Source organism: Trichoderma breve, chromosome 1, assembly GCF_028502605.1.
Source record: "Trichoderma breve strain T069 chromosome 1, whole genome shotgun sequence".
In the NCBI taxonomy this organism is placed as follows: domain Eukaryota; kingdom Fungi; phylum Ascomycota; class Sordariomycetes; order Hypocreales; family Hypocreaceae; genus Trichoderma; species Trichoderma breve.
In genome coordinates, this window is record NC_079232.1 from 4,885,914 (window position 1) to 4,900,155 (window position 14,242).

General features: G+C 49.1%; 4 protein-coding genes across 4 annotated transcripts; 3 read left to right on the forward strand and 1 right to left on the reverse strand.

Moving 5' to 3' along the window:
- Nucleotides 1-1,433: 1,433 nt before the first annotated feature.
- On the forward strand, nt 1,434-1,832 carry T069G_01452 (glyoxalase/Bleomycin resistance protein/Dioxygenase superfamily domain-containing protein; the record flags this gene model as incomplete). Its single annotated transcript, XM_056168662.1, has 1 exon — nt 1,434-1,832. One exon carries the CDS (start codon nt 1,434-1,436, stop codon nt 1,830-1,832), a length of 399 nt encoding a protein of 132 aa, XP_056033978.1.
- Nucleotides 1,833-2,642: 810 nt separating this feature from the next.
- On the forward strand, nt 2,643-4,235 carry T069G_01453 (rad51 domain-containing protein; the record flags this gene model as incomplete). The annotated part of the gene is made up of 6 exons (XM_056168663.1): nt 2,643-2,703; nt 2,762-2,972; nt 3,059-3,111; nt 3,186-3,470; nt 3,533-3,855; nt 3,918-4,235. The coding sequence occupies 6 exons, from the start codon at nt 2,643-2,645 to the stop codon at nt 4,233-4,235; spliced, it is 1,251 nt and encodes a 416-aa protein (XP_056033979.1).
- Nucleotides 4,236-9,450: 5,215 nt separating this feature from the next.
- Nucleotides 9,451-11,007, reverse strand: T069G_01454 (uncharacterized protein; the record flags this gene model as incomplete). The annotated part of the gene is made up of 3 exons (XM_056168664.1): nt 9,451-10,086; nt 10,145-10,510; nt 10,567-11,007. 3 exons carry the CDS (start codon nt 11,005-11,007, stop codon nt 9,451-9,453), a joined length of 1,443 nt encoding a protein of 480 aa, XP_056033980.1.
- A 1,696-nt stretch (nt 11,008-12,703) lies between these two features.
- Nucleotides 12,704-14,189, forward strand: T069G_01455 (bromodomain-containing protein; the record flags this gene model as incomplete). Its single annotated transcript, XM_056168665.1, has 3 exons — nt 12,704-12,828; nt 12,889-13,799; nt 13,876-14,189. 3 exons carry the CDS (start codon nt 12,704-12,706, stop codon nt 14,187-14,189), a joined length of 1,350 nt encoding a protein of 449 aa, XP_056033981.1.
- Nucleotides 14,190-14,242: the final 53 nt, after the last annotated feature.

A 14,242-nucleotide genomic window follows, 5' to 3' on the forward strand; every position in this document is an offset into this window, starting at 1 on the left:
TAGGTGCCACGATGGGGGATCTGGAATGTTCGGCCATCGGACCATGGCGTGGAAACGTTTCGCTGTGGTTGCTTCAACTTTTACATGTCTAGAGCTGCCTTGCGTGAAACAAGCACATAATTGGCCGCTGCGAACGGTTTGTTGTCGTACACACTGCAACGACTGGCACCACGTATGAGCAGCACCAATGTATGTACTTGACAATGGGGGCCCTAGAGCCTGCGATTCGCCAGCCCAAAGATACCGCAGCGTCAAGACGAAGCATCCGTAGCCTACCAATTGGCTAGGCTCGTCACTTGGGAACACGGCTTCGGCTCTCTTTCCCGCGACGGTCGTCGTCACGTCGCACCGCCCTTGCAGCCGTTTCGTTTCGTTTTCTCGTTTGGGGCTCCCCCAAAGTTTCTTCAGGAGATTTCGGCGACGCCGCGCGAATAAAGGCGCAGGAGGGCAAAAGCCATTGAGCCGAAAGGACCCTTGGTGGCGTTCTGGAGAAACGCCCCACACAGACGTTGCCCTGAATGAAGCACCGAGCAATTTTTTGTTGTGTGCTTGTGTGTGTACAGTGTCTGTGTGAGTGTGCCACGCACGAGCTGTGCTTCGGTACGGCGTACTCCGATCTCGAAAGAAAGCGCCGTTTTGGGCGATGAGGCGAATCTCCTAGATCTCCTTTGCGGCGACGAACTTCGTTGTGCAATAACGCAAGTGCTTGTCCCTTTTCCGATGCTCGGTCAAGTTTGCGAGTTTAGCTTGTACTTGGAATGTTCTCGTAGGAGAAAACATTAAGCGGCACGACTCCATACTGTAGATCTTGAGCTTTGGCGTTTTCCCCAGATCTTCAGTGGAAGATTCTGGTCACCCGTCCTTTTACCTTAATTTGACCATCTGTGGCTTGCACTCTCGTTGGGGTGAAAACCGCCCTGATATGTGGCTTGACCAACATCTCAGCCCCCCAAACTGAGGGGTTGTCGGGTTTTGGCACCTTCAACGGTATAGACAGACCAGCGCCCTTTGTTTGACGTCTTAGTTATTCGTTATGTAAAAGGCACTTTTTCTTATAAATTCAGAGGTAATGTTCTATGGTGACGTCAAAAAACGCCCTCTTAATTGATTCTGGACATCGTCTGCGGAGCCTCTCTTCGACTTTCCTCGGTTCGTATCGTTACTCCTAGAATACGAATATTAGTTGCTTGTTGCAGCTGCTCAGCAAGCACCTAATGGTGAGGTACGGAGCTTTGTAAAAATCCCACGGCGTCGTAGTTACGAGCAGGGCCGAATTAAATAATTCCCTAGTTGAGGCTATTGTGGCTTTTGGTAGCTACAAGCTTGTCTTCACTTTTATACGACATCTCAGTATCAAGAGGCCTCTCTAGTAGTCACAGTATATACACTTTGCCCAGCAATTTGGATTTGCAGCAGACGACTCTACCGCCACAATGCCTATTCAGACAGCCACTCTTCGTATCGCTCGTCCATCGGACAACATCGAAGCTTTGATACCATTCTATGTCGATGGGCTAGGCTTCGAGCTGCTCTTCCGCTTCAATCAACACGAGGACTTTGACGGCATCATGCTCGGCCACAAAGGTGCAGGATACCACCTTGAGTTTACGGCTAAGAATGGGCACACTGTCGGCCGTGCGCCTACGGAAGATAATCTACTTGTCTTCTATCTCCCTGAAGGGGACGACTTCAAGGAGGCAGTGGCGAGGATGGAGAAGGCTGGATTCAGTGCCGTGACAAGCTTTAATCCATACTGGGATCGATGCGGCAAGACGTTTGAGGACCCGGATGGATATCGCGTCGTTTTGGTTAGCACTGAGTCGCCGTTTTGAGACGCTATTAGCATTGGAGAAAAGGGCATAGACGAGGGCCGAGGCATGCAGCTTTCGTCATAATTTCTGTCACGATGTGAGAGCAGCATTGAAATGGCTAGGAGATGGGTATACCTAGAAATGCTCTTCTTTGGGTGTCGTTGGACTATGTGCAGGGGGTACTGCACAGAATTGATACAGGTGCCTGGGCAGTTGCAAATATACGATGCTTCAGTACATAGCACAATGCAATTGGTAATGCATCATGGCACCATAAATTACAGCAGTTGCTTAGATGGCGAAATCCTCAAGAGGAAACACGGAGCCATGCTCGGCTCTATCCTCTCATGTCTCTCAGCTGTTGTACCCGCTTTGTCACAGAGTCATGACTAAAGACCGAGCTATTGGCGATTATGCCTCACAAGCAACGCTCGTGCTTTGCATGGGGCTCACACAAACCCTGGTATCTGAGATTCGCCGACACGAGGCCGCAATTCTCCGTACCCATGAGGTTGGGCCATGATTATGCAAACTCACGAAACCGAGAAAAATAATATGAAAAATGTGTTCGCAAAAATGATTACTTAGGAAAATGAGGGTTTAGCATCGGAACGGAGCAGTTGGGAGCTGTGTGAAATACAGTCTCGAGGGAGGAGAATTCCAGGTTGGGAGCTGATTACCGCTTTCGGTGGTCCTTGTAAATTGAAAAAGACCACATCACGTGATTTCGCGACTTACCGTGCGCGCTACGCCTCGGCGCTGCTTCACACGTTAGCCATATCACACAGCGTCTCGTGATAGCACGGCCAAGCTCAGGCAAGGCTATGGATCATGGATTATCATGCCATCCATGGCCATGACATAGCCAGTTTTGACACATCGAGCTCAACGCGTAAGCTTTCCCGGGCTAGTTGTGGTGATAATAGGCTAATCTTGGGGGTGTCTCTCAGATCGTCTGCCAACGGTGCCGGCATCACAGGCCTGGGAAGACTTGAAGGCTGGCCCGGCCACTCACATCTCAACAGGATTGGAAGCCCTTGATCGTGCATTGCTGGGGATTGACTCGGCTGATTCACAAGATGCTGCGTTGCAGGGTGGTGTCAAGCGCGGGCAGGTAACTGAAATATGGGGGCCTCCAGGTTGTGGTAAAACTGCATTAGGGTAAGAGAGCTCAATGATGTAGATGATGTTTTAACGCAAATGATATGCCTTTATTCTTGTTTATAGATGCTAATGGGATGTAATAGAATTCAACTGGCCGCCAATGCCCTCAGTGGTGGTAACGGTGTGGTCTGGGTAGGTCGGTTTGACGACTTGAAATAAGATATCCCCAGTTATCATCGCTGTCAGCTAACACAAACCGATTCTTTTCAGACTGCTTTCAAAAACTACAAACTCAAAGGATAGCAAATGTGCTGAAATGCGTCAAAGAATCACGACATCTGGCGGAAACAGGGGATACGCAAGAAATAGACCCAAGCAGGCTGGTTCAGTACTCTTGCATGACACTGCCGCATCTGCTTGCGTTTATATCTCGACCAACAACAACTACCATTGCTTCAGGTGTTTCGCTTATTATTCTTAGCTCTCCATCGGCCTTGATCAATTCATCTTTGCCGAGGTCATTGGAACGGAAAGGAAACCCAAAACAAGCAAAAGGCATGTTTTTATCAGGCATAATCGTTACCGCGAGTATCTCTCTCTAATACCTAGCTTCATAGGCCCTACTCAAGCCTCGAAACGCCTACAAGGGTTACAGTTTATCATCAACACGTTGCAAAAGCTCGCCGCAACTAAGAACTGCGCCGTCGTCTTACTATCGCAATGCGCAACAAAGATGAGAAGCGAGCAGAAACCCACACTAATCCCGTCCATCAACACCACGGTGTGGGAGCAAGGCGTGTCTACCAGGCTAGTTCTATTTCGGGACTGGGCGTGGAACGGCAACAAGTCTTCCAGCGTCTTTTTGGCAGGCCTGCAGAAGATTGACGGTAGGGTAGTCCAGGACGCCGTCGAGCATGTATCTGCATTCAAAGTTGAGCCCGTACGTTACATTGACCAGACGCAAGCGCCGGCATTTGAAAATGCTAATCTCAACTTGGACAGGCCGGCATATCAAGTGTCCACTACGAAATCAGTGATCCGGGCATGGAGGTGGCGGCAATGGCACCCCGTCCAAAGAGGAAACTGGGGCAGACGGAGCTGGAGGTGCCGGATAGCGACGATGATGAAGACTACGGCTGGGCAGAGGAGGACGAAGATGCACTGCCGCCGCCGCCGTCTCAATGGCAAGGCAGTGAGGACCTGATTCTGGGCAAAGAGGCCGGCCTAAGCGATGAGGAGCCGGACGAAGGGCTCCAGGACTACTATTATGAGGACGACGAGGCCGGGGATGGCGACCGAAGTAACAACGAGACGGACTGACCTGAGCTGGGAAAAACCGGGGGGTCGTTTAAGCGCCGGCAAAACGCCGATGGCCTTGGCTGCGCCGTAACGTGTAGGTATTCCCGAGATGGAGCGAGAAGATGGAGCCGCATCTCCACCGAGCGGTCTTGCTATCAGTTCGAGACAAGCCTAGTGAATATAGCATGACGAGGTGGCGGCATCCCGGCCGGGAAATCTATTTGGGGTTAGGACGGCTGAGGCCAATTGCATTGTATATTACGAGCACTCGATATCATATCTCAGCCGCATGCACTCAGTAATACGAGCTGTAATGATAATGTCTCTTTGTATTATAACGTACTGAGCATTACTCTATCTTGATTACTTTTAATATCAGCCTCGGCTAGACATGTATCCGTATCGACGCACATCATATCATTCCATACCCATCATAGTATCCGGCGAGTTGATGGTGCCTACCGCTTTATCCCCTTAGAATATTCCATGGTTCCTGGAGGCTATTCGGAGGTGATTACTAGTATGCGAAAAATGCCATGATTCGCCTTGAGACGGGAGATGTAATGGCTGCGAATGAGCTGTGGGCACAATGCAATTCATCATTGTCGTCCCTGAGCTTGGCATAAACATGAGGGCTTGTAATGGGTTCACAGGCCAAGTCCAATGGGAGCGACGAGAGTCAATTGCACCTGCGGCTGCTAGAAATGAAGTTGACTGCTTCGGGCTTCATATCAGCGACTCCATACTCACAATTTCGACTAATAAACAAGATCGAAAAAGGCCATGCTGAGATGCCACCTTGAAGGTCACACATCATATCCATGCCGCCTGGTTCGGATTTCTTGAGATAGCAGATTTCTTCTTCCCTCCGCCGCAAGCTGTTAGCTCGCCCTCATCGCTGTTAAACATGTGATAGCTCGGGATAGAGGACTCAAGGGGAGACCTTTGACCTTTCGGTTTATCACTGCACTCATGTCCGTAAAGGTTCAGACGCCAGACACACTGACTGACCTTGATGGCCCCCTTCACATTAGGTACATAGATGGCCAAACCTATCATCAACTTCACGAGCTTTATTGACTGCTAGCGTATCGTACTTGAAGTAATCATCCGTAAAGATGTGTCGGTATTGTACCACTTGGTTACACTGACCTGGCTCTGATAGGGAAATTACGGTATACTTTCCTTTAGGCATACTTAAAACGAGCTCTCGGTGATGAGCGTTTGAGAGCGCCAAACATCTTCTGCATCCGATGCCTTTGCCGAGTGAGCAACCAAAGTGTGCCGCAGACACAGCGTCGGTATGCATGTGATTGACCATCGCCCTTATTCCAATGAAGTGTTTGTCTACTAAGGAAGAACTGGCGCAGATAGCGGTTGCGAGCGGCACACGTCCGGCAATGCATTGCTAGATTAGGCCAAACAACGATACCGGTCAATTGGATTTTTACCGTGGATGGGGCGGCTAATTGGTGAGCAGGGGTAGTGATAGTGATCGATTGCATTGAATGAAGCACAAGGCGATCCTCCATCCGATCTGAGATGCTTGTTTGAGGTAGCTACTGCAGCTCGGCGCAGAGCGAGCTGCGTTGCCCATGCTTATCAGGCAGCTCCCAAAGCAGCACAGCTCTGTTGTTACTTTCCCCTTCTCCGCTACAAAACATTCGCTTACGTCTTCACGTCGAAATTCTTTTATAAAAAATGAAAATTGCGTCTCATCATCTTATGCGGCCTTACTCAGACCAGCTTCAAACAGGGCTCGTTCTCCGCGCGGCTCGCTCGCATCGAGTCTGGCATGATGTTGTTCGCCGCTCGGCTGACATATGTAGCTTCGGCTCGGAGCAGCCCTCGTACATACAGGCATACAGGCACAGGGTCTCCGTTCCCTACAGTACCTACCTTGATGGGTGCGCTGGGCCTTTTTCGGCGGCACATGGAGTCCGCAATTTTTTCTGCTTGACGTTTGCCACTGGCCCATTTCGGGGTGTCACAGCCAAGCCACGATGCATTGGGACAGCTGTGCCTGAGTTCCTGGCCTGGGCCTGGCTGGCTCGTCCACGGGTAGAGTAGCAGAGTTTTCGGTGTCCTGTCCTGCCCAGCAACAAAGACACGGGGAGAGTCTACAGCACTCCGCACGAGTGCTTTCTCCATCTTCCATCTACCTGGATCCCTTTCGCTTTATCTTTGGACTTGCATTATCAACTGTCAATAGTACGGAATCCTCCGTGTTAGCCTGGGCAACTAACGGTACGGAGTTCGGGTTCCAGCTACCGCAGGCTTCCAGCAACCAAGGCTTCCCAATCTTCCTGGTCCATGCGTTTGCCCACATGCTTCTGGAAAAGAACAGAAAAATTCTCCTAATTGCATCATGAGCCGCCAGCACGGCTAAGAGCCCCGCCGTTATCTTTCTCATCCCACGCCAGAGAATGCGCCGGTTGAGAAATTTTGACGATCCACCCGCCTTTCGTCGTCTTTGTACCTGTGGGGAAAAGATACATGGCTCAAAATCCCCGATCTGACTCCACGTTTTCGTAGGGACACGCCTCTTGGCTGCCGCCCAGCAACTTTTTTTTTTTTTTTTTTTTTTTTTTTTGCCTTGCACGCTGTCTCTTCAATCCCTGCACCCACTCACTCTCTCTCTCTCTCTCTTGGCCGCTTCAGTACTCTTACAGCTACTGTAACAGGCAGCCTTATTTCCCTTGTGCCTTATGCACAACTGTGGACTCTCAATTCGTTTCCAGGGAACAATGTCATCATCGAGCGTGTGGCAAATGCACGCACGCAACCGGACGAGGCAGTCCGGATTGAACGCTGCAGAACGTGTTCCAAAGACGGTCTTGTCTTGACTCAACCTCTGCCCGCATTGCGCAGTTCGCCGTGCCTGTCCTCGTCACGCCAGCTTTCGCTAAAGAGCGCATTGAGCTGTTCCAAGCCCGTGGTGCCTTGGCTGCCCCCAAAGTCTGAGACATTCAGGCCAGTGTTCTTGTGGGGTCTCTGGGCTTCTGGGGTCTGTATGGGGTGATGGTTCGAGTGAGAAAAAGCGCTCAAGGACCGACCACCGTGCGCTATCTGGCCGATACAACCCATAATAATGAGCATGGGGGTTTCCAAGGCACAGACGATACTGTACGGAGAGCACAGCGGCAACAATACGATTACGCCCGAGACTGTATTGGCCGAATTATGTCTTAGCCACATGCCGCTGCCCGTAATGTCGACATGGCTTCTTATTCATGGTACGATTGAAGCCAATTGTTGACTCTGTGCCGAGTATGACAACATCTTGGCTTGCCCAACCACGCAAGGGTTGACTCAGCAGCAGTGAGGGAAATTGCGGAAAGATTTTATCAAGTGCTTGCCATTATCAGAGTTATCAAGTGCTGAGTGAGATGCTGAAAAAGTTCCAATGCGCCGAACTTCCCCATGCTTGCCCTTACGCGGCGCATCCCGTCCACACAACCGTCAACGTGGTCCCCCATGCCGGATCGACGGCTAGCACACACAAGCGTGCTGCGGAGATAATAGCCTTTTGCGACCGAGCACGGGGAGAAAAGAAAGCAGCAAAGTGCTACTGGATTGAGACACCAATGTCCTGTGGCGTAAATTGAGAAACATGCAAGTGCGTGCTGTGAGCCAACAAACACCGGGAAATCCGCCTCTATGCCCATGATTCGGAAAGTAGGCGATTACTTCTCGCCCCTACGGTCTATTTCCCTTATTGGAGCCTCATGGGCCTACCGGCTATGCTATGGGGTCTCTTCATGATTCAATTGGTCTCTTGTCATTGCCAAAAGAAACAAGGCCGACCAACATGCGAGGGCAGGGATGGGAAAACGCCACTGTCGGAACGCCCCGATTGGAGTCCGAGGAAGCCCGTGCAATACCGAACGTCGACAGCTATCAGATCGGCGATTCTTGGAAGGGTTGCCGCGACCTGCATTTATCGCTCACCTTGGCCGTCCAATAGTTGTCGTCTAGCCGGCTGCGATAGTTTCCAATAGCCGGAAGATGGTGCTTCTGATAGTAACTGTTCTAGACGCTGAATGCGCACACCACAACCAATACACACTTCTAGTTCCACATTCAGCCCAGGCGAAAGACCTTGTATACGCATGGCAAATAGCACAAGTGCCATTCTCTCCACTCATGCAATCCATAACGGGAGCGCTGCATCGGATGCGCACCTGGCGCTTCCGTGGGGTTGCAACATTGACCTTGAGCTGGATGGAAGGGGAAAGTGGTGATCAAAGCACAGATTGTCATTGGTCCGCTATTAGCCATATAGTACGGAATATTGAATTCACAATGCGTCGCGTTGTGTGATTTTGTTTCAACCGATACTCAACACGGGAAGAGTCTGGGGTCGGTTGTATTGCCATCTTTACGGGGTAGGTAGCCAATTTCTAATTGGCAACTGTATAAAGACCCTGGAACTATCTGGATCATGGATCATGCTTTGAACCGGTAACCGCGTGTTGGCCCTGGGAGATATGAGGTTGAAGGATAATACATGGATTCACTGATGAGGCTCAAGTACAGGCTAAATACCTGCATTCCAGGGGAAGTCCTGGCCATTCTTGATTAGCCGCAGGGATTATGTATATGTACTCCGTATGTCCAGTTGTTTCCTCTGGGATAATAGGCATCTTCTGGCTGAATATTGCGCACTATTAATACCTGGGAGATAGTAAGTGATCACATTCTTTACAAAACGTTCATCCTCTTCCTAGAACGATCGACATTCGTTGGGCGCCAGATAGGTCATGTGTCCCCTTAAGCCCCGTGAAAATTCGCAATGTTATCAGTTTGCCGAGACGGCTGGCTATAGTCGTTTCCGGAGGATCTGGCTGTCTGGATAAATGTACGAAAGCAAGATATAGTCTCCAGCCTATATCATTCTAGCACCAGGTTGCGAATAATTGCCAACCAATCTTGAGGAACGGTTATGCCAATGAGTACATCTTGAGACCTTATGCTTCTTTGACAAGGTTCTCTTCTAGCCTGATCATACTCTGGTCGTGCTGTTGTTGTTTTATTCTTGTGATGAGCCTTTCCTATTCTTTCCCTCTTTCCTTATGACCGGATTGGACGAAAGGAACTCACGGCCTCGGACATGTTATGCGACATCACTAATATAGAACAGGCTGCTAGGACCCAACTGACCGCCATCTTTACCAGCTCAGATACTACCTGTCCATTTAACCGTAAATTAAAGGTACATCAACCTAACAAGCAGCTAGAAACCAACAATCTCTATCTCAGCATCATTATTGAGGAACCAAAAGTTTATGCAGCCTCTCATCGAGTAGAAGTTTTTCTCCAGTGTATCATCTTTAGACACATGGTCAGATTCGGAGTCAAAAGCAACCCGGACGCCTTTATGCTTGACCGGATCCAGCACGCCTGCGGGATCGGTGATTTGGTAAGAAGCAGAATCGTAAAACAAGCTTAGAGGCTTCCGCCAACTTTGAACTCGATCCCAACCCAGGCGGCATTGGCCCACAGTTCGTTTCGAGCCGTTCTCGTATTCGAATAGGATGCCTTTGCATAAGTTTCGGAGCTTGTCGCTGAAAACATGTACGTTTAAGACGCCCTCAAGAGATGCGAATGAGAAGAATGCACGATGAAGCGGCCAATCTTGGCGTTGAATATTCGGCTCGGTAGTCTCAGTCTGTTTATCAGCATCTGTTCCGATGAATTCCATCGAACCAGAGCTAGGGACATGGTGAATGAGAGTCAAGGGTCGTCGTGTATCCCCCATCTCGTGCAAAGTTCCTACAGCAGGCCCCCATGAAAAGGTACCCGGTCCAGCTCTCTGGTATTCAAGCGTTTGGGGACAGCCAAATATAAATTTTCCGGTCTCTGTCCATATCTATAAGCTTGGGGGTCAGTTTTTTAGCCAAGTCAAGCGAAACTATTCACCTACTCACTGTGAAATGATGTGGCGCCTCTTCTTCTGTTACGTATTTCCTGATATCAATTGCAGTGATCTGATCTTGGGCTGTAAGTGGTATGTAAATCCAGACGATTTCATGGTCAAATATGGAGCGAAGATAATCGAATCTTTCTAAATGGGTTGAGTGTCGTTTTGAATGAGCAAGGATTTCATGCACAAGGTGTGAAGCTATAAATAGAGAGATTCCACTGCAATACTCTGGATTTAAGCTAACGGTTGCGAAGCGGTGGTATTCATCAAGATCTTTAGAAGGCAAGAGATGCATGAGATGAAGAGGATTTGGGTCACTCCAAATGATGATCTGTCGTTTCCTCGGGACTTGGAGACGACACAATCCGAGCTAGAGAAGTTATTTATATGAACTTCTACGTTTGATTTGAAAAGATGGCCGCGTACCTCAAATTCTAGTTTATCATTTGATAGTTTTTCTATCGGCTCTACTGCAAACACGCAGGAGGAAGCCGGCATCTCACCAACCGTGCTGGCTGGAACATCAGAAAATCGATCTATGCTCTTGATACCGCGATGGTCAATTGTAAATCTGATAAAAGACCCGGCAAGGCTTTCATCTTGCACCAGCTTAGGAGCGCAGCCACGAGACCATGACAGGACTTTGGGGACGTCATAGATGACTGCTGCTTCCGCCTTTGCCGATCCAAGTTCTTGTGCCAGCTGGATGGCTGAGCAGTATCTCCAGACCATATGCAATTTCGAGTGATTTTGGATCAATCGAGCCACCTCAGGCAAGAAGACCTTTTGAAAGCCGCATAGATTGCTAATAATCTCAGGATGGGGAAAAGCGAGAGTAGTACTGCTGGAGAATCTGAGCGGCTGCATCTTGCGCCAGGCATATCGTCTTGTTCCCGCCAGCCAGAGGCGTCTATACTTCTCATCCATTTGTTCAGAGTTGTTTTCGCCATGCCCAATGGCGCAATGCTTCTCGAACAGCTCAAAGCAATCTGTGTGTACGGATATACTCTCTTCAACAATTTGGCACCGACGGCAATGAGCGTTCTTGCAAAATAAGTTTCCTACATCCGGTAGATTATTAAGAAGAGAGATGTCGTTTATTGTATCTGGTAGGACAAGTTCTGGCTGTATCGTACTTGAGCACACAGCACAGTCAGAGTGCCTGCAGAACATTGAATGCAAGTCCTTTTCCGTTTGTTGTTCGCAATAATCTTGCGATATGCTTGTGAAGAGTAAGTTCTTGTATATATCGAGTGATGAATTTCTGTAGACCACTTTATCATGTTTAGCAAAATTGGCTGCCTGCTATCTGCTCGGAAAGATTCCTCATACATGCGACTAAGGTTTCGCCTGGTCTGAAAAGTTGACTGCAAGCTGCGCATTGGTGGTGGATCGTGGTATGCAGAACTTTACGAGCCATATTTAGAGATCTTTCTCCCTCTCTGAGGTAATGAATATGTGCAAATGGTCTAGGTAGCAACAATTATAATTGTTAGGAAGCAAAGTTCGAGAGTGGTTGTTAGGCAGAACTGTGGTCTACTTCCAATTAATTTGTCGTTGCACATGGTAAGATGTTTACGAAACCACCAAGCAGGGATTGGTAAATAAGGTATCAAAGGGCAACCATCTGTTCTAATTCATCATCAAATACTCCATACTTCCGTAAATATTAGAGGAAAACAAGAGTATCTTCGTCCACGGTAGACTGCTAGATGTCGGATCGAAGTACAATTTCATGGCCTCCCAGGATATTGCTATTGCACAATTTTCCACCACCTCCAAACTCAATCTACCTGCTGATCCAATTTGAATCCCATTTTCACTCTTTTCGAACGAAATATCGCATCAGTGACAAAGAAAGCCCAACTGATTGAGTGGTTCACACATAAATCCGCAACAAAAGCTGAATGATTACAGGGTAAGTCGCTCCCCCCCCAATGCATCGGAATCCTTACATAATCCCAAACGCGGGCAGCCAGCCACTCGCGCCACAGTTCATGCTTTAGCTGTGGAAAGTCGCCTCACATTCTCGACCTTGCCAATTTCCCAGTCAACCAAAAAGCGAAAAAAAGGCTGGCCTACTGGAAAAATCTTTGGCAAACGGAAGGCATCGCCAAACGGAGATCTTTTTTTGACATGAAGTTTTGAAGACGCGTGTCGCTGATGGTCCTGCATTGAGTACTGTGGAAGTCAACGAAATCGATCCTCATAGGAAGAATCTCTTAGTCGTCCGTGTGTGGCCGGTAAGTTGGTCCATCGCAGATGTCATCTTTTTCTTTGCCTCGTCTTTTATTCACGACGCCATGGACGCGCTCCTCAATGCTCATGGCTGTGAGATTCTCAAATCTTTTGGGTTGAAGAATGAATCTTGCCTAGTGGCATTATCGGCAGCATGAACAGTACCCATTCTTTATGAAATTCCGATACGCCCGTTTGCATCCATACACCGATCTGCACGCTACATGCACATCAGATCATCCGCTCTGGGGCTTTTGTGATCTATTGCTTTCTGTATACATTTAAAAATTGCTGACAATCTACTCCATCAGATAATTGATTTGCGATGTCTTCCGAACCGCTCTCCAAAGAAGTCGTTGCCTCAGATGGCCCTGCCGCCAATGGCACCACAAACGTCACTGCGAACGGAACTCCAAACGAGAATAAGGCTAGAAAACCATTTTCGTGGACGTAAGTTGATACGCCCTATCAGCCATTTTATTATGCAGACACTGACGCCTTTCATTGAAGCCAACCGCATCCCATCTTCGTAATCGTCTTAGTTGGCCCCAATGAGCAGCCGTTTGGCCTCCAGAAAGACTTCCTCTGCGATCGCTCCGAGTTTTATCGTAAGCATTTCGAAGAAAATGTCACAGAGAAAGCCTTGGAGCATATAGTGAAGCTCCCGGATGCGACACCCGAAGTATTTGGGCTTGTACAAAGTTATCTGTACACTGGAAAGATCACAGACGAGAGCACCAACGTCACTTCCTACGAATCTTTGGTTGGCCTTTGGAATCTGGGCCATAAACTTGCCGTCAAGGGGCTTTGTGAGCACACACTCGAGGCCATGGTAGACTGCCGACGAACCACCGGCCGAATTCCAGCAACGCCTCTCCTCATCCAGGTGTGGCGAGATACTCCAGAGGGTTCGTCCATTAGAGTTCTCTTGCTGTCTTGGGCGGCTGAGTACATGAGATCTTCAGATGCTCGCGCCGAATTTGCCAAGTCACTACCTCAAGAGGTCCTTAGCGAGCTTGTAGTCACAATGAGCTCGTTCGAGACGAATGCCCCGCCAGCTCCTGCTGTGGCTTCGGCGGCGCCTGCAGTTACCTCTGTGGCTGTTGTCTCTGCCCTCCCCCCGAGCTCCATCAAATCATCAAATACTTCAATTCCAACAATGCCTAGAAAGAACGTTCATTACCTTGATGAGGGACCTGATGAGGAAACCCTTGCCGCGAAGAAGAAGGGTAGACGATCTAGCGCAGTTCCAGTCGACACAGGTTCATCCCGCAAGACGCATCGCAAGTCTGGCTCTTCCCCACCCCCCAAACCACAGAAGAGGCGCTCAAGCGCAGCCTTGTTAGAGGGCAAGACATTCTCAACTCAGCAGAAGCTCGATTTCTGCGCCGATTTATTGAACAGAATGCTCTCTGGGCCAGGTAAGTACCGCAGCATCACCGTCTACTATATTCACCGTAGTGTTTGCCTATGAACAACTGAATAACAACATTATAGGCTTTTGGACCCGGCTTGTTGGGCCTTTTCGAGAGCCCGTCGACCCTGTCGAGGATGGTGTGCCAGATTACTTTGACAAGGTCAAGAAGCCAATGGATCTTAGCACGGTCAAACAGAAAATGGACCAGAAACAGTACACAACCGAAGAAGAATTCCTTGTCGACGTGCGACAAATATTTGACAACTGTTTCACGTACTGGAAGAAAGGCGACCCAATGTGGGCGGCTGGCGAGAGACTGCAACGGACATTTGAAGAAAAGTACTCTCATATGAACAAGTGGATCGCCAAGCTGGGAGGCGAAGAGGGCGAATAGGAACACTCTCAGCCTGATACCGAGACAGTGACGGGAGCGAGTGCTTTACTAAC